At 38.7% G+C, this 19285-nt stretch overlaps 1 protein-coding gene across 1 annotated transcript in view; it reads right to left on the minus strand.

Moving 5' to 3' along the window:
* The window catches only part of LOC310892852 (uncharacterized protein), a 228173-nt gene that overhangs the window by 206392 nt on the left and 2496 nt on the right, over positions 1-19285 (minus strand). The window contains exon 2 of the mRNA XM_083821071.1: positions 12265-12368. Within this exon, the coding sequence (XP_083677197.1) occupies positions 12265-12319 (55 nt within the window). The 5' untranslated portion in view covers positions 12320-12368. The remainder of the gene's footprint in view (positions 1-12264; positions 12369-19285) is intronic.

Raw genomic sequence — 19285 nt, forward strand, 5'->3', positions numbered from 1 at the left:
AATAAATAAATAAGTTATGCAAATCTGAGGTATAGTAAGTATACACATGGGCTAAATATTCCTGCAGTTCATAAGCCTGTACTCTGTATTATATTACAGAAACAAACAAACAAAATAACTAAACCAACACATCAGTGGCATGTAGGAAATAGGGCTTTATCTGGCAGACAAATGTACACCGTGTAGCCCCACATGCTTGTCTTTGAAGCCTAAAGATGCCAGAGGAATTCACAGCATTATAATTAGAGACAGAATAAGGACACTGGGGCACTTCACAAGGCTTCAACAAAGAACAGACGGTTAAAAAAAGAGGTTCCAGATTATCTCCTGTGTGACATGGACAAGCCACTTTTCTAAAGGCTACATCTAATGCTGTGTGGCTGGAGATAAAAGAACAGCAAGCATCATTGCCACAGGTAGCACCTCATCAGATTTGTCATGTGCATCCCCAATCCTTTAATCATTATTCAGATACCACATACATACATCTTAATCGAAATTCTGCCAGAGTTAGATTAGCTGCTACAAAATCCTGAAAAATTAGATCAAATGTTCTGTGCAGGAATGCACAGTGCACAAACAATATCAATAACATTTGCATTGTTAGCTGAGGCAGAAAAGATGGGAGCAAGAAAACAATAGGGAAGCCGCTTGATCATGCCATTTGCTTTCTCAATATACCCACGGCTGCATGGGATATTTTCTGAGATGCTCCTGCTGTGTTACCCACTAAAAGAAACCTTTCTGGGAATCTTTCAGTCTATTGGGACTGAAAAGAAACAGGTTCTTGAAATTGTCAGGATTTGTAGGCAGCCAAAATGATTGCTGTTTCATGGTTTACTGGCATGTTACTTATATTCTTTCTGCGGTTGAACTTATATTTAACAGATGTATATGCAGTATGGCACTTCTGAATTCATTAGCATACTCTGTAGTGCAGGAGTGACTATGACTGCTGACTCACAAACCTTATATCAAGACCTTAGGTGCCTGAGTCCTGTTTCTCCAAGACCTGAGAGAAAGGGACATGTGATATTACTTTACAAGCAGATGATGACAGCTGCTTCCCAAACTCCTAACTCTGCTGCAGAATAAGATCAGGCTGAATATGCAGCCAAGATCCCAGTAAAATCCACCTCATCGCATCTTCTGGCCTGCTGCTTCCTGCAGCTGGAGATTCGGAATTGTTCCCATGTTTATACAGCCCCAGCTTAGTCCTCAGCTCTACGTGGCTCAAAAGCCTGACCTAGTGAGCATATTAAGAGACAGACAAAACAACGTTCCTGTTTTAGGACCTTCCCTACTAAGCTTAAAACAAACAATACCAATATTAATATTACTACTAACAATAAATAATTACCAAAGTGGCATAAGATCTCATAGCATTTATAAACAGACAATAATTCAAGCTGTAGTGAGCCCACTTTTGCCTGTGCTCTTGTATGCTGGATTACTGTGATCAATAGCAAAGAGAAAATTGGTTTTCTGAAGAATGTGTGGGGAATATCTACCCAGGGCAGGCTAATTATAGACATCTAGACTCCCTTTATAATCTGTGAAAAACAATAAATACTTTTAGGAGCAATTCATAGGACTTAGACATCTTTTTTAGGCTTGGATTAATTGGACACTTGAGGTTCTATCTACTGACTATAAATGGGGGTGTGTGACCAGATAAGATGTTAACAGCTATATTTAAGGCAGCTGATATTAGATGAGATGAATCCCTCTTAGGAATCCAGCTTCTAATCTGCATTAGTTGTTTCTGCATGTATGACCTGGCATTAGACTGTATTAAAACACACTGTTCAGACAGGCCCTACTCACCAAGTGGTGTGAAACTCAGGGGTGGTCTAATCAGTCTGCTATTATTGTTTATTTAGTTCCACTGTTTTCTGAATCACTGTGTATATTGGCTATACAGATCTGTGCAGAGTAGTACTGGAACCATTCCCATTTGGTGATGACTCCTTACGATTTGCATTAATATTTGTAATATTAAGATGTAACATTGCTTTTTCAGTCAATCCCAGCCAAGAACTGAGCTTCCTCCCCTGCTCTATGATGTTAGGAATACAGACATGGTTCTTGGCAGCTGTTCTCCTTCAGAGTGTTTCATTAACAAGATTATTACTCAAGGACCTCTCTTTTCAAGAACCTACATATGAGGTAGCAAAACGGAACGTCTAGGAGTTTTTGCAATCCCATCACAATTACCACAATCCCATCACATCAAAGGTAACTGTTGTGGTTTAACCACTTTAAGACAAAGTGAGCTCCCTAGTGTAAGCAACAATTATATTTCTTCTGAATAGTTTTTAATGTTTTTCAAACATTTTTCCCTCTTCTAATATTTCACAACTTCTAATATATAAAAGCTGTTATTCCCAATCAGCACTTTACGCCATTGTTAATGACGCCAATATTCTTTTGTTTCCAGTTTGGCTTTAGTCCTACATCCCTCAGAAACACTGTGGAATGTCCCTTCACTTAGCCCAGATGGATAAAAATTTCAGAGCTCCCTTACAGCCCTGCAGTCAACAGGAAACAAATGCCTAAACATCTGGGTCATGGGTTTTAGCAATACAAGGCAACCCCCAAAGTAAGTGTTATTCAGTGCAAGTAAAAGCTGAAGTCCTAATGTCTTCCTAGATTGATTGGTCAATTCTGAGAACCCTTGGAGTAATCAAGATTTTCATATTTCCCAGCTGAACCCAAAGTATGAGAATTAACCATGACGTTAAAAACATTGGGCCAAATTCTTCTTTAGGACACCAGTACAAACACAATAAAACTTTTATTGATTCCAAATTAAGATGAAAATATAAGCCTCCTATTGAAATTCTCATACAAACATCAAAACACAAATAACACTATCACAGCAAAACAGTTTCCTGACTGTTTCTTTGTGCTCCAGAGGTAAACGTTTTAACAAACTAGAAGTTATCTGTTCAGCTGGGGACAAATACATGGTATTTGCATGTCATAGAAATGTTGTGTAACAGTCATATTTCTTATCATGGCCTATGTAAGTGCACAAGCCACATTACCATGTGTCAGCAGAAGATGGAATGCTATTGGGGTCAGATCTATCTGTACTGTACTGATGACCATCACCAGGTGGAGCAGTGACAAGGTGCTCTGAACAAGCAGGCACAGAGGAATTAATTTAAGTGAGAGGCTGTTTCATCAGTTTCTCTGTACCATTAACACAGCATGCTGCTAATTTTGCCAAGGAATTAAAATGACTGTGTTCAAGTGGCTGCTAAATTGATCCAGAAACCTTGCATAACTTCATCCTGTGCACCTTAGGCTACTTAGCATCAACCCTACAAAGAGACCTTTTTCTCCTCAATTGGGCAACCCTACATGAAATTGCTTTAATTTTCTGAGTCAGTGTAAGGACATAGACTGCATCCCTGGTATATTCTCATGATCCTGTTTCATGCCACAGCATGTCTGAAACTACCCTAATGGACAATTTCAGCACTCTCTGTCTTGGTAGGACTGGGCTACAGCTAAGAGCTACCCACCTCATCAGCTCAGATGAAATTCATCATGTTGTCTTAGTAGGCAAAGATACACAAAGTTATGGCAATCAAGAGATTAGCAAGTGTCTGCAAATGTTATTGCTTTTCTTTTGATCTATGAACAGGATAACCAAAATTCCAATAACAAAGTTTTTTGTTTGTCTTCTTTTAATAAATAAAAACACTAGAAGGGGATATAAACCCTCAAGTTGAGGACATAAACCTATTTTTTACATTAATGTTTTTTCACGTGCATGATACCCCTTTGAAATGCGTCCCATTTGAGTATCTGCATACAGATGTTTATGTGTGGACTAAACTCCCATTACAAACAATGGAGATCTAGGATTCATCAGTTTCCCTCAGATAAGTGTCTGGTGATATTTGAGATGCCTCAGGATACTTAAGACTTCCACGTTGAATCATAGAATCATTAAGATTATGAAAAGACCCATGGACATCTCCTTGACTGGTATCAAGAGCCAGGTGGGTACAACGGTCAGCATCCCAAGTGGTCTGAGTGTAGGCAGGTAAAATCACACCCAGACTTTGACTGTAACAACAGCTTAGACACCTTGCTCAAATGTAGACAGATACATCTGGACACCTATATTTAGTGTCTTAGTGGCACTGAGTCTCCTGCTTTCCATCCAAAATCTGTTTGTGAGCCTGGATCCTCTGCATTCAGCTCACTAGAGATAGTCAGCAAACATGACAGCTACCTAATGATGCCATTAGTGAGAAGTACCAAGGTGACTTCGTATTTGCCACGTGCTGTGCTGCATGCTTTAACTAATAGATGACTGTGTTCAAAAAATCAATTAATGCAGAGCCAGCTATCAGTGGATTAGTAAAAGGTACCAAATACTTCGTTACCAAAGTATAGGGGAGAGGCAATGCAAAGCAGGGAATTCAGGGTACTGCCACACTGCACCACACTGTCTTTCTCATGACTATTATACAGCATCCGGTTTAAGGCTGCTCATCTCTTCAGTGATCAATAAAGTTCAAGTCATATTTTGTTCTTCCTAGCCATGAGCTTGCTATTTTTGAGATACTTGCTAGCAATAAATAATGCCAAATTTTAAGGAGATTTTTTTGTTCTTTTAATGCCTGGAACAGTCATTTTATAATGTTTGAGGTGAGAGTAGGGTATTAGTCCAGCAGAAAGACCCTGCAATAGTAACCAGCAAAGAGAAGAAATTGAAGCCTGTAATGAGGTGAGAAGGTACCAGGAGGAGCCTTGCATTACAGTGTCTTTCCCAAGCACAGTTGCAGTACCCATTGGCACAAAGCAGCTACCCCTGCAGCTTGTGGATACCAGGCAGGTGGGCAGGCAGACAGGTCTGGGATATTGGGCTTAAGTGTGCGCAGGAGGTTAGTTAGGGTACCGACCTCAGACTCTCATTGGGGCTTACCATAAATTGGAAATATGGCCCCCACAGCCTGGAGTTTTACAGCTAAAAAGGGGTATCTGAATTTTGTACATCGCTTGATGACATGCAAGCCTTTCTGCAACATGCTGTCTTACCAAAAGTAGTATATACATTTTTAATACTCTGTAACCTACTTTTTATATTTTTCTTTGTTGTAGATTGGAAAAAAAAAAAAAAGAAAAAAGAAAAAAAAAGTTATATTGTAACCATTAATATACTTTTACTTTCTAAGACCAGTCAATTGGGTTTGTTTTTCCCAAAATAAATTGAATGGAAGGTGACATTTTACCATGGACTCTTTTTCTTCTGGAAGAACTTACATTTCCAAAGGAAAACTATTTCTCTTAAACTTTATGATCAGTTCTTGAATTTTACAAGAATGCGTCAGAGCATTAATGTCTCTGCCCAAAGAAGTATGCTAGAAAATAAAAAGTCTTTGGCATATCAGCTACAGTCCTGAGGCAGAAAAATAGATTTTCTTGCAACAGAAAACTGCCAGTGATAAGAAATTAACTGTGCCATTTCTTGAAGTAAATCTTACTGTATTACAGCCTTCAAAAGCTCTTGACTTAACTAGCTAATCAGTTGTGGGCATTTGAATGTATTATATAAGACTATACGTTCCTATGAGACTCATGGGTTTTGCAGTTATAGTAATTAATGCATTTATTGATCTCCAATAGCTTAAGAATTTGTATCTGTTTTAGTAATTCTTCAACTATTATTATTAATTTTCTAACACATAAGACAGTTTCTTTTCAGCCCTTAGCTTTAAAAATGATTCCAATACGCTGCAAGTTATGTTACAGCTGGTACAACAGTTTTAACTTTTTCTCTTTATTCTAGGCAAATAAAGCACTCCAAAGCTGTTATCTTCAGGACTGTATTTCCCAGAAATAACTTTATCCTGTTGCTTTTATACAATTTAGTGGGAAACACTTGACCAACATCATTCTGTTCCTCCCATTGTTGGGTCGTATCTCTGCCTGTTGGGAAAAACCTTTTGTAAAACAGCACAGGTGGAAGACTCAACCCTGGAATAGTGCCCTGGAGCAGCATGTTACCTTCCTTTCCTTCGGCAACGATGGGCTGTTTTAAAACTGTCAAAGTCTCATTCTCACTTCCAGCTGAGCTAGAAGAGGGCATTTCACAATGTGCCGGCTGGTGTATGTCTTGGTAAGCTTGAAAAAACAGTTAGAGGCCAGCTCAGAGAGCCTTCGCTTACAGCTACAACTCCTTGCAGCCTGCTGTCTCACAGTCCAAAAATAGCTTGGAGTTAGATAACTAACATTAACACAACCTACAGAAAGGATCATTGGGTGAGGAAGACACATTAAATTGTTTCATTCTTGGGATTTTTGTAAGTTATTACTCAGTACAAAAGCAGAGTTCGTAATAAGTATTATTCATAATGAATAGTTTGATCTGTTCTATTCATATCAGTGATTGGTGTGACTTCAGTTCAATTTATATACATTATAGCAGTTTCAATAAGCACAAAACCATGAAGAGTTTCCTGTGCTGTACCAAAGTGTCTAGTTCTGTAAAATAAGGACTCACGGTAGCAATCACAGTGATTTCAGCAGGATTTCCTGAAACAATGATGGCTTGTATGATGAGGTTTTAAGGGTAAACCCATGACTTCAGTTTGGCTGCCACTGACGACTTCCCTCTCAATATTTCATAGACTGTCTGACATGGAGATCCAAACATATTTTCTTTACCTCCCCAGGGATAAAAGCTTAATGATGTACAGTATTTTTACAACCTTTTCTAAATAAATAGTTTGTTATGCACATATTCTTCTTTTGGACAGCAACACAGATGTATGATTGGCGCATATTTTTCTGTTTCTACAGCTTTTCCTTGCTTTTCATTCACCTATCCCTCTGTGTCCCAGCCCTTCTCAGCTTCCCCATAGGTAACTGTACGTCAACATCTGATGGATGCAAAACCTACTCTAGATCATTATTTCCCAAGACATTTGTTCCTGGACAAAGGCAGCCTAGTCCAAGTACCTACTCTAAAGGAAGTAAAACAACTTCAACCTTTAAGGGTGTTTGTCCCACATGTTGCATAACACATACGCAATACATATGTCCCACATATTGCATAACAGAGGTCCAAGAAATTCTTTCTTAAACAATATAACTCTAAGAGAAGTGAGTTGATCTAAAGACAGTACCGCTTGTATTTTTTCCTGCAAACAGGAAAACTGGTATGAAATATCCAAGTCCAGGTAGGACAAAATCAGGGTACTAAAAGGAGGTAGCATGGATTTCGCCCTTTCTGCATTGAGATGGCAAAGCCAATTCATTCAAAATATGTAGGAGGAGAAGAATGGAAAGGCAGGTGTTTGTGATTTGAGCAGCCATGAAGTGATTCCAAAGTATCTGATTTATTCACAGCACCTTGCATTAAACTCAAAGAGACAAAGAACTTCTCCTGACATCTCCTCTCACCTCTCAGGGAAGTGGAAAAAGAGATTTTTTTGCAGCAAAATGTTAAAAGGAGGCATTCAGGACACAGTTTGGTGATGCCCTAGCTAGAAACAGGCTGCTGGGCTAGAGGGATAGAGAAACCACTACCTGTGCTGGCTGAAGGACACTAGTTTCTCCTCCAGGCTTCTCATCCCATCTGATTGCTTCCTCCCCTTGGAGAGGTCTCCTGTGGTCAGGGAAGGTATTTTCTTACCACATCACTCCATTCTGCCTTGCTTTCCCTTTTGCAAGCTCTGTAGGTCTGGCTTGGAGGTGTATGTGGCCTTTGCCAGCAACACCAAGGTTGAGCAGTCCTGACACCTTGCAGATTGAACATCAAAGGTAAGATCAAGGTCACTTGATTTTCAGGAGGCCTTTGCTATTCACTTTGAGGGAGCCAAGATTTTACCCTAGGAGAACACATAGATCTGATTACATATATAATATTATACTAATATTATAATAACATAATATAATGGATATTTATATATATATAAATATATATTAAAAATATGTTAAAAATTCCTGCATAGTTCCAGATTTCTTTCCTTTTTACATCACTGATTTTATTTATTTATTTATTTATTTATACTTTTTCCAACATAGTGCCCAGTCTGTCCTTGCCTTTTGGTGTCCAGACAGATGTAGTCTGATTCCTAATGTTCTCAGCTTTTTATTTCTTCAGTGAGGACATTTAAAATCAGAAGATTAGCTCAAATGCTAAGAGAAGCATAAGGAGCAGCTGAATGCCCCAAGGTGCAAGGACAGGCAAAGGAAAAACAACAACAACAACAACAACAACAACAACAAAAACAATGAAGGAATAATATCAGGGTTCAGAGCAGATTTATTTTTTGAAAAAGTGTTTGCCTTTGTAGTGGTCAAAAGATTATCATGGTGGTCTAATGGAATTCAGTCTTATCCTTGATGTCTTCAAATATACTTGAGGCAGAGTCAATTTTCTTTATATTTAAACTATCAAAATACGTATTGTGCTTTTTTTTAAAAAAAAAAAAGTGATCATGAGTTGTCAGTGTGCAAAGATTTTTCAGATAGGACCTCATGGCAGTGCTGCTCTCTGCTGTTGGAAATTTTGTTTAGAATTATGTTCTCCAGTTTTGTTTTTCAAGGTTAAATCGACCTTCAAAAAACTGTTAACTGTCCTTTTATTACCATTTGACCAGAGGCTTTTACTCTGTCTGGACAAGCAGAAATCCCTAAAGTGTTCCTTTTCCATGACAGATTTTTCAGGTGTCTTTTCTGAGAAGTTCTGCCTTAAAATTTGATTATTTGCCTTCCTAGATAAAAACCAGTGTCTGGATGCTAATAGTGGAATTGCTAATGTCAATACCAGCCTCCTTGTCACTTCTGAAATGTATTCAGCTAATCGTGCCTTTTCGGTTAATACACTTACATGGAACTAATAACATAATCAAATTAAAACACTGAGAGGTTCCATGTAATAAAATATATCCTGCCTCACTGTGTTTTTAGTCTGACCTTGACAGTGAGTTTTCTGCTTAAATCAATTAGTTAGATGGCTACTGTTCCCTCCAGAAATTAAGTTCTCTTTCGTGATCCAAGGGGAGGGGTGTGTGAAATATTGTTTCAGTATTTTGTCAGACTTTGTAAATCATTGCCACACTGTGCTTTTTCTTTTTTTTTTTTCAGGGTACTGGTGTAAGGACAAATACCCAGTGCAGATGGGAGTGAGGCTGCTAGGTGAGGTGGGCAGGATCCATGTGAACAGCTATGAGAAAACTAAAGTAATAATGAAACAGGACATCTAAACTCCAGGAAAGGCATAGATGCATGACTAAGGACGGAAAATATACAACTTTCCCCATGGAAGTGTTCTTTAAGCCAAAAATCCAAAATTATTATATTGGCTAAAAACCAAACAAACAATACATCATAACTTGTGAAGTTTCTTACAGCTACTCAAGGCCATTGCAGTGAAATCATTCACAGACCTATTTTCTTCCACAGTCTGAACTTAAAAATTGTCCCACAGTTTCTGTGAAGCACCATGAGGGAAGACATTTCCTCACAGACCTCATATTGTACCAGTCATTAAGCTGGCAAGGCTGTGGGAGAATGCAGATAGGGATAACCAAACTTATTCTCTTCTTTTACGCAATATATCTTGAAGCTCCCATTTGCTTTCTGCTTATTTTTAAGCTGGTATTTTCCATTTTCTTTGGCAGCTGCCACTACTTGCAGCAAAGAAAAAATTCTTTTGAAAATATTTTAGGCATCAAAGAAGCTATATGTCCACACAGATAGCTCTATAAGTTAAACTCAATACTCTACACCCTTTCAGAGGAATTTGCAAAACATTCATTGTCAGAAAGGACATCCACTAGAAAATTAGATTTATGAAGCATCAAGCTTTAAACTAAACCTTCAAACTGTGATATTTTAGAAAATCCCCAGGCTGGACATAGAAGTCAAGAAGAAGTACCTTTAGACTTCAAAACTTAGGGCTAAGATAGAACATCTCATTCTTTTCTTCTGTCTTTTTAAACCTTTTTATTTTTGGAGTAGCTCCTAACATGTGACCCCATCATCTAACGTTACATAACCTGAAACAAGCCCTTTGTTATATTGACTGTCTCGAGCCAAAGACATGAGGAGTACTTTCTGCTGTTGGATCTGCAAGGTGAATGACTTTTTTCCTTTCCTGTGCTGAATTTCTGATACAGCTGGTGCAAACTCAGTGCAGATAGTAGAACAGCAATCTGTTCTTACAGAAAAAAGCAAAAAATGCTGAGAGTGGAAGAACATTTTTCTTATCATTATTTTACATGAAGATGCTATGATAGTAACAGCAGGATATGTTAACATGCACAAAGATTCCAACCTCTTTAGAATCTTCCCTTTATAGAAACATTTTTTGAAAGATGCTTTTCACCACTTGAGCCTTTTTGAAAAAATCTTTAGAAAGGAAATCTAAGAGAGAGTTTGATCACGCATTTCAGAGACTGTAAGTCTGAGCAGAATTCCATATGCTGCTATTTCAAAAAGGCAATAAAATCCAGTTCATATTTCCCATTTTTCATTAAAAATATATAGAAACAAATGACACTGGAGAGTCATATAAAGGTTCTGCCAGTGAAGATTTCTTTCTTTTTTTTTTTTCTCCCCATCACTTATTCTATATAGGCAGTATATTTTACAGAAAATAATTTTGAAATATGTTAGTTCTTATAACATTTCCAAACATTTTTCATATCCTTTTTCATATCCAAAAAAACGTACCTGGTACCATGGGTCTGCCTAGGTACACCTCTGAGAGAGGGAGACCAAAAAAAAAAAAATCTAACCAACATGCTTTAAAAATTGTAAACATCTATCAAAAGCTTGGGTTTTGCAAGTAACATACACATTTAACTTTGTTACTGGCTTACATGAGATAATTATAGCATCAGGAAGTTTTTCATGTATTTCATTATAGAAAAAACAATCAGAACTTTAAAATCTGTGATACAGGCAAACGTTGACTAGCATTGTTAGAGTGCTCACAATATGCAGCAGTGCTGGACTAGTTCATACTTCACATTGCTGTGGTTAGTGTTGGAACACAGTGACTGAACAAAACAGCCTAAAACTAAAGCTAAGCATAATGACAAAATCTTTTTCATGTGAGCCTGGAGTCTCTGGAGAGGCCAACGTGGCAAAATTTTATGAAAGACAGGATACCCCACACCATTGCTCGCCAAAAGGATTTCAGTTCCTTTCAGAATTTCCACAACTTCATAAATGCGCTTTATGGAGTTTGTTTGATTGATTGCTTTGTTTTAGTTTTATTCAGAGATTTGCTTTGGAGCCTGCCAATTTATGATCGCCACATAAAATACTAACCAACTACTTGTTTTTTAGCGTAGTTCCTGCCTAAGGACCTCTTACTGCAAATACTCATACTTCTGCTGTCCTGTTTGGCATATAAATAGCAAGTTACTCAGCTCCATGGACAACAAAGATGTTCACAAAATCATACACCGAGAGGCTATTTTCCCAGGTCTTATGAATGATTTGAACTTCAAGAATAAAATTTAAAAAATCTAAACATCCTAAAAGAAACTCTGACACTCACTTTATCTTACAGATGATGCTGCCTCTGCACTAGCTAGGTCATCCATACTTTATATATATATGCAATTATTTATATTAGAGAAACATATAGATACTTCCAAGATTAATCACAGATTGGGCTGAGTATTCATCTATGTCCAAAGATAATCCTGCCCCCTCACTCCCAAATTTCACATGTATATTATTAACATAGACAGATTGGTCAATCAGAAATATTATTCCCATGAGAACTCAAGCAGAATTGACTGCACAAAGCTAGGAGTCAAAACCAGCTGTCCTCTAGCACAGGCTTGTGCCTGCATCATGAAATTATCTTCCCTCTCTGACACTGGATTTGAGGTGAAGTGGCCGCTGCTGTGCTGTCAAGCTCTGATTAATTACCTTGTGAATTTTGTAATTCCAGGGGCTTGAGTAAGTTTGTGTAATTTGTACATAGTGTACCTAGTAAATAAAGAGTACACTGAGCTCACGAACAGGCTCCTGTTATTGTTGCACAAAGCTATCTAAACAGAGGGCTTGTTTTTCAGTTCAGCATTGTTAATGCCTTCCCTATTATTGTGCAGTGCAAGGAACAGAATGCCTTTATCTCTCTTGTTGGCTGCAGGCTTTCAGTGGAGTTTGAACACATACTCTGCTCTGCCAGTACAATCTGGTTTGCAACTTGCTGCAAACAATCACAGGTTGAAAAATGTTTTAAAAAAGAAACTTGATACATCAACCAACCTGACTCATCAACAAACCAGTTTCCAGATAGGACTTGCTGGTCTTTGCTTTCCATCACAGATGTTGGAGTCAGATCTCCCCCTGCTGCAGCGTCTTCTGTGTCTCTGTGCAGATACACCAAGGTCACCTTTTCAAACACATCCCAGTATTGCTCTCCCCCCCACCAAACCCAGTGTGAGGGGACCAGAAACCCTGCACCCCCAGTCCTCCTCACCACCGAGGCATCTTGGTGTCCTTGCGCTGTCCCCCAGCATGCCATCTCCATTAATGCACCACCGGAGAAGTGGCACTGATGGATGAGTGGATTAGCAAGGCCAAAGCTTCTTTGTATCCACCAAGCACTGGCCTCCTGTGGACACACAAGCGAGATGGAAGGCTCTCTGTGTGGCTCAGGAAGGATGAAAGGGAAAAATCCTACCAGTCTAGCTAAAGAAGAGTGGTGGAAGATGCACAAATGATTTGGGGTTAAAAAATAAAAATATAAAAATATAAAACCGTCTCCCCATGCCCCCTCAGAATCCCTTCCTGGAGGCTTTTCTATTGAAGATCATCTGGATTCAAAGGCTGATCCCAAGTAGCTTTTTGGCCAAATGCTCCTTCACTTGTCTTGCATCCTGTTGGGTGGAGGGGCCTTGTGTTGCTCTGATGGGTATGTAAAAGTAAGTGGCATCAGCACAAACCTGGAGTGACTCTGTCAATACCAGCAGTATATGTGAAAACACATATTAGACTCATTTTAACCTAACTGTGACCCTGTCTCTTCCCAATAGAAGCTCTCTCCGCTTAATGAGGTATGTGCCTAAAGAATTCTGCAACAAGCCGAGTGACTGCTTAACCAGGCAAAAGGCATAGAATTAAATACCAGTGGACATTTTTCCACAGACCACAAGCATAAACATCCCACTACCTACTCTGAATTATATACTTTAATTCTGTATGCATTTGGTGAGTCTCTGTTGTAAAGACTAGGAATTGTGCTGGTAGCATGATGCTCCTGAATAGCCTAGAAGCTGTCTTCCATTTCTGTATTGGTGACAAGAGGACTCAGTAGGCTGAGGTGCATTTCACAGCTTTGCATATTGTAACTTCAGACTTAATTTATCACTTCAGATACACATGAATGAGGACAGAAGACAGAATTGTAGTAGAAAGCTCTTGCAGCCTTAACTTGTGCTTCTTGTGTGAAAGAGAAATGCAAATGGCCTGCAGAACATTATTTAGCAAATAAGAGATGAAGAAGTAAGAGTGATGGTTTTTTCTTGTTTTGCTAAGGAAAAAAAAGGAAATAAATAAAAAAAAAAACATGACCGTATTCTTGTTTATTTCTTTCCTAGTACTGGCAGGCTGTGTGGGGGATTCGGGTCAACAATTGTGAACTTGTAATAACTCTACATCATGGGTGACTACCATCTTTCACCTTGATGATAGATTACAGAAGGTGATTACAGAATCAGGCCCAAACAATTTTACGTATAACTTCCTTTCAAATTCTAATGCTTTAATCCATAGACATCGATCAAACAGCTTGACAAGCTCCACATTTGAGATAAAGGCTATGGACTTTCAAGGGAACTTTCTCCCTCTAAAGTTTCAGAGGTGAGATTCATAATTACAAGCATATTTCAAAGGGAGGGAAAAGTCTGAAGGTGTCTTTTGAAAATTAAAAGTTTGGCTTACTTCCTCCCACATGGTGAGATTAGATCCTTTATTTGTTTCCATGTGACTTCTAGCACACCTTGATACAAGAATTCTGGACTAATTCTCTGTGCTTTGTTACTTACACAAAAGCTAAAAGTGATTTCATAAAAAAACTTTTTTTTTTTTTGTCTCTTTTTTTTCCTTCTATTTCATCCTACACACTTTGAGCTGAAACCCTTAAAGAGCCAGCTGTCAAATAGTTTGAGATTACAACATAGGCTGTTAGAGCAAATAAGCAAATCAAATGAAACGAGAAGAGAAAATTGCATAAATCCTTATTATTTACATTGTTTTTTATACCCCATCATTTTCTACTGGTTTGACATGACTTTGTTGGTGCTACACAGGTTTATTCCTCACCTGAGCAAAAGCTACAGTCTTCCATCCTTCAGCAAGTGCTCTGGTATCAGCTGCGATTTACCTGAGTCACTCTGGATGTCTGCAGTGCACGTCTCCACATCTGAACTAGCCATCACAGTTCTTTTATAGTCAATAGACATCTGGTTAATGCAGTCAGTGGAGTTTAGATGCAATTCATGTCTGCTGAGGTAGTCGATAAACTTTCCTTGAGTAGAACTTAATTATTGAAGGAGAGCAGGACAGTTACGTTTCAGATATAGATCCCCAATGCACAAACACTATGGCCTAAGTTTAGATGTCCAGAGTCATTTTAGGTGCTCTGGTATAACCCCTGCCACCGTCTACAGCCATTTCAGAGAGGTGCAAGACTGAGATAGCAGCAGTATGGAGATGTTCATGACAGTGTACAACAGCTCCAAACAACCACAGACACCTTTGATCATGCAACCGCATATAGACCCTAAAGTCAGGTGAGATGAATTCCACCTATATGGACAAGAGAAAAAGTGAAAATGCACATGGCTTCAGTTTATGCAACTTATCAGTTTTATGCACACAGAGTCTTCGTGTCTCACACAATGACTATCAGACCTGAGCCTGTGCCACAGTACCAATTTCTGGGAATGCCCATAAAAATGTAGTGGAAATATTTTTGAACAAGTTTCTGGTTTTTATGATTGTTTTTAACTATATACATACTGCTGGATTACCTGCAAGACATAGATATGACAGGATTTTTGTTGTCTTTGGCTGTGTACAAACAGTCCTTAGAGACTGCCACTGGCTTCAATACTATCTAATCAGAACAAGGCAGGCAAGAGAGGAGGAGAAACAGAGGCACCAAGATACATGATGGATCCAAAAGTCAAGTATTATGTCAGCAGTCAATAAAAAAATGGCTTTCCTGAGTCTAATCTGAAGCTCAGGCTTTGGGCCACACTGCTTGTTCCTACCTCTTTTCTACCAGTTTCCTACCCTTACCCTTTTCCTGTCCACACACACACAGAGTGGAACAGGAACAGAGATTTAAGCCCATTCTTTTAATTTTTCTAACTTTCTTTCCTGGCGCTGGTTGTACACATACACCCACTTCTTGTTTCCAGGCTAGGACATGTTTCTTGAGAAGCCAGCCAGCTCTCCCTCTGCTGAGCCCTTCCTGGCTGCCTGCTGCTGTGTTTGTCTGTTAATCACACTCTTCCCTGCTGTGAGTCCCAGCAGGCTCACTGCTGGCACAGATTTTCACATTTTCTATATTGGATAATTACATGGAAGGGCTTCAGAAAACCAAAATTGCCTTTCTGTAAGGATCTTGTTTTTATAAGGTGCTGCAGCAAGAGCTGGACTTCCAGCCATGGACCCAAAGGAAAAAAAAAAAAAATACACCAAGCCCTTTTCCCCTGCCCTTTGGCAACCTGAGCTCCTCCTGCTGAGCACCGGGCAGACTCCCACTGCTCAAGATCATCCCCCAGCACACCTTGATAAGGCACCCTCAGACACACTCTGCTCCCTCTCTACCTGAAAAGAAACCTGACTGCTTGAGTGAAATAGAGAAATTCACCCAAGCACTGGAAAAACGTTCATTGGAAGTCCCCAGAAGCACCCAAAATGGAACTTCAACCCCCCCCCTCCAAATTTTGACATCACTCACTGTCACAACTGATCTCGTTGCTGAGGCAATGCATGCAGATGGGAATTTCCTCAGAATTAAGGTTATAGAACATGGTAAAACTTTGAAAGTTTGATACTAAAAGACCTTAAGCAGGTTTATATTCCTAGATTTACCCACGACCCCTAATCTGCACAGACTCTGTGATGTACAGAAATTCATGGGAAAAAAAAGGGGGGAATGTTAGGATTGGGTTACTCTGGAGAATTTGCCATCCCAGAAAGGAAGCTGAAGCAATTGAGTTACTAATGACCACAGTATGAAGAAGAACAAAAATAAATAGGACAGAGAATTTTTTTTTAACTATGTTTGTGCAAAGGCATGGAGTATCCAAAGGAAAAAATTTTCAGAATTAACCTCAGCTGCTGGGTGCACTTTAGAAGTGCAAGGAGTAACAGAGGACAATACTGAGCTCTATCTGGAAGCAGAACAGGAATAAGAGCCTGGAAGATATCGAAATGTTTTGTGGACACCTCCATTGCACATCTCACCCGAAACGTGACCTCTGGACGTGCACAGCCTCCCCAGTAAAGCACTAAATGGATCTGAGCCAAAAACTTTCTGTCCCGGAGGCAGAAGGCTATCTATGAAGTCACAGTGACACTAATGTCATTCATCAGGACCCAGGATGTTAAAGGCAGGGACTGTTCTCCTCCAAAGTGCACTGCAATCCATTCTTAAGTGTTTCCCATTGCCTCAATCCACCATTTCCTAATCTTTACTGTCATTTATAAAGACTTTTCAGTTTTGTTATTTTTGTACATTTTAGTGAATTTCCAATGAAGACAATTTTGTTTGGAACAACACAATACACACATATGCGATGTAAATTGTGGTCAGTGGGTGTAAGGAATATCAGCAGGTCACTTGACTGATAAATTTAAAAAATCCTGCTTTTAAATAATCCTCTATTGTGTTATGCTTAATAGAGTAGATTCAGACCTCATGTGTAAGATACAGGAACGATATTAAAAAGGTGACAAAATAAGAACATATGAGGAATACGCTGATCTTTGTATAATTAAAAATAAAAATAAAAAAACTACTTGCCCTCCTCCTGTAGCTATCTTCAATGTGTCAGCTGCTTGAACAAGCTGTGTGGTTTTGAGTTATTATTCAAGCATCCCTTGGTTTTCTTCTACCCCTTCTCTCCCTGCTGTTTGCAACACTGAGCTTGTCCTGCCCAGCTGTCACATCAGCAAGGGGTCAGAGGGTCATGGCTGAAGTCACAAAAAACTGAGGTCTTAGACCAGGGCTCCTCTATTTCAGCGTTTCTTAATGTACACATCACATAGGCATGATGCAAATAAATAAATAAATAAATATTAATAATAATACAATGGGTATCACAGAAGTAATAACTCTTATATAATCTGAGATTAGGTACATTCAGAAAGATGACTGTGGTGCTTGTTCTCACTGTATTACTCACTGTTATATGAGGCTTTCAATCTCCAGTCTACTGAAATTGAAATATTTAACAGTAAGCATTCATGTTAGCAGGAAACACTGAGGATGTGGCTCCTGGAAGCTCCAAATGCTCTGCAGCCCTTTATAGGGAACGGGGTTGTGACAGTACTCTGCAGGTTGAGGAGGACAGAGATGCCTCTCAGGACACCCTAACCTCTCTGCACTTTAATATCTATAATGCAAACAGGGAGACTCACCACCATCCCTGTTTTGTGAAAATTCTACTTTCTGTTTCTGGGGGTTTTGTTTGTTGTTTTTTTTTTTGTTTTCTGCAGACATCTCAAGTGAATCACATTGACCAAATTGCTTCATTTCATTCTGAATGATTCAAGAAAAATCCAATTTTTCAGTTTTCTTCTTTGCAACTAGGTAGGAAGGCAGTATTTGGTTCAGTCTAAACTGCTTCCCCTCCGCCTCCCATTTGTTTCTGTTCTGCTTAGATTTTCGTATTGCGCTAAACCAGAAAAAGTGAGCTTTTTTGTACAGTTCTACTCTTTAGTTAATGAGTGAAGCATACGAATTAATGAGCTTAAGATGCAGCAGGGAGACTTCAGATGTGGGTAGAAATGAAACCAAAAGAAGAGACAGTTGAGCTAAGAAGATATTGGATAAAATGCCAGTAGGATGCAGACTTATGTTTGTAGTTGAATCTCCTCCAGCTATGTTTTTCTTCACCCACCTGGACTTAATTTCTGTTCACAGTTTATGTTCATGGCAAAACAAATTTCAGTTTCATGCATCTAAATTTGCTTCTGTAACTGTTTATTTGATATGTGCTTGCATACTTATCCAATCAAAGAACAAATACAACCTTATACCATTTCCTTTTGGTCTATAAAATTAAACGGCACAGCCTAAATAACCAAGATGAACTAGTTTCTAATCCCCAGTCCTGATATATTTTGAGTTAGGTACATTAAAGTGACAAATGAATACAGTGAAATAAGATGTCCGGAGAAGTTGTGAGGAAAAATTGGAAGTTGGCTAATATTACATAAATCGAGTGCAAATGACTTGTCTCTTTTTCATAAAATCTATGAGCTAAAAGCTCAGCTATTCATACGCACCACAGAAACACTGTAATACCATACAGTCAAGGTTGAACTATACAACAATCCTTTATGAATGCTTCAGCCACTGCAGATGATAGTACAGAAGTCCTTCAATAAAGCCCTTTTAATATAAGCTTTTGGGGCACTAAAAACATGTAAGAGACTCATAACAACATAAGAAAATACTCTAAGGTTATTTATCATAATAAAGGGAATAAAGAGAATAATACCATACTTCTTTTATCTTCTTGACTGCACTAAAGAAGGGGCTAATTAAAGATAGAATGATGGAATCCATATAATCTTTAGTTTTGCAACTGAAATCACAGCCTTCTCTGAAAAGGCTGAAAATGCACTGAGAAGTTTGAAAAGACATGCAGAAAGGCATCTCTGGATCATCATCATTTTCTCAGACAACAAAGAAGGAATATTAGCTGGTCACATGGAAACTATTGATTTCCAGAGTGGTAATGATACTAGTAATAACTAAGGATTTTCAAGGGAGTGGATTGGATTTTTCGTAGAGGTTCCTACACTTTAAAAGGCCAAGCATGCGTCTGACTATTTTATTGTTGGAAGAAGGTTAAGCAGTGTTTTGGATTTTATAGAAGCCCATATAGACTCTCCTGCACTTTTACAGATTTAATGGGTATCTGTGGATCCAAATTCACAAGGTATGCTGAACATTACAATGCACAGAACACAAATATCCAAGGGAGAGACTGGACCTTCACAGAAAAGGGGGAAAAAACAGACACCAGGTGGCAGGAAAGGA

This window comes from Anser anser (assembly GCF_964211835.1).
Source record: "Anser anser genome assembly, chromosome: 1".
In the NCBI taxonomy this organism is placed as follows: domain Eukaryota; kingdom Metazoa; phylum Chordata; class Aves; order Anseriformes; family Anatidae; genus Anser; species Anser anser.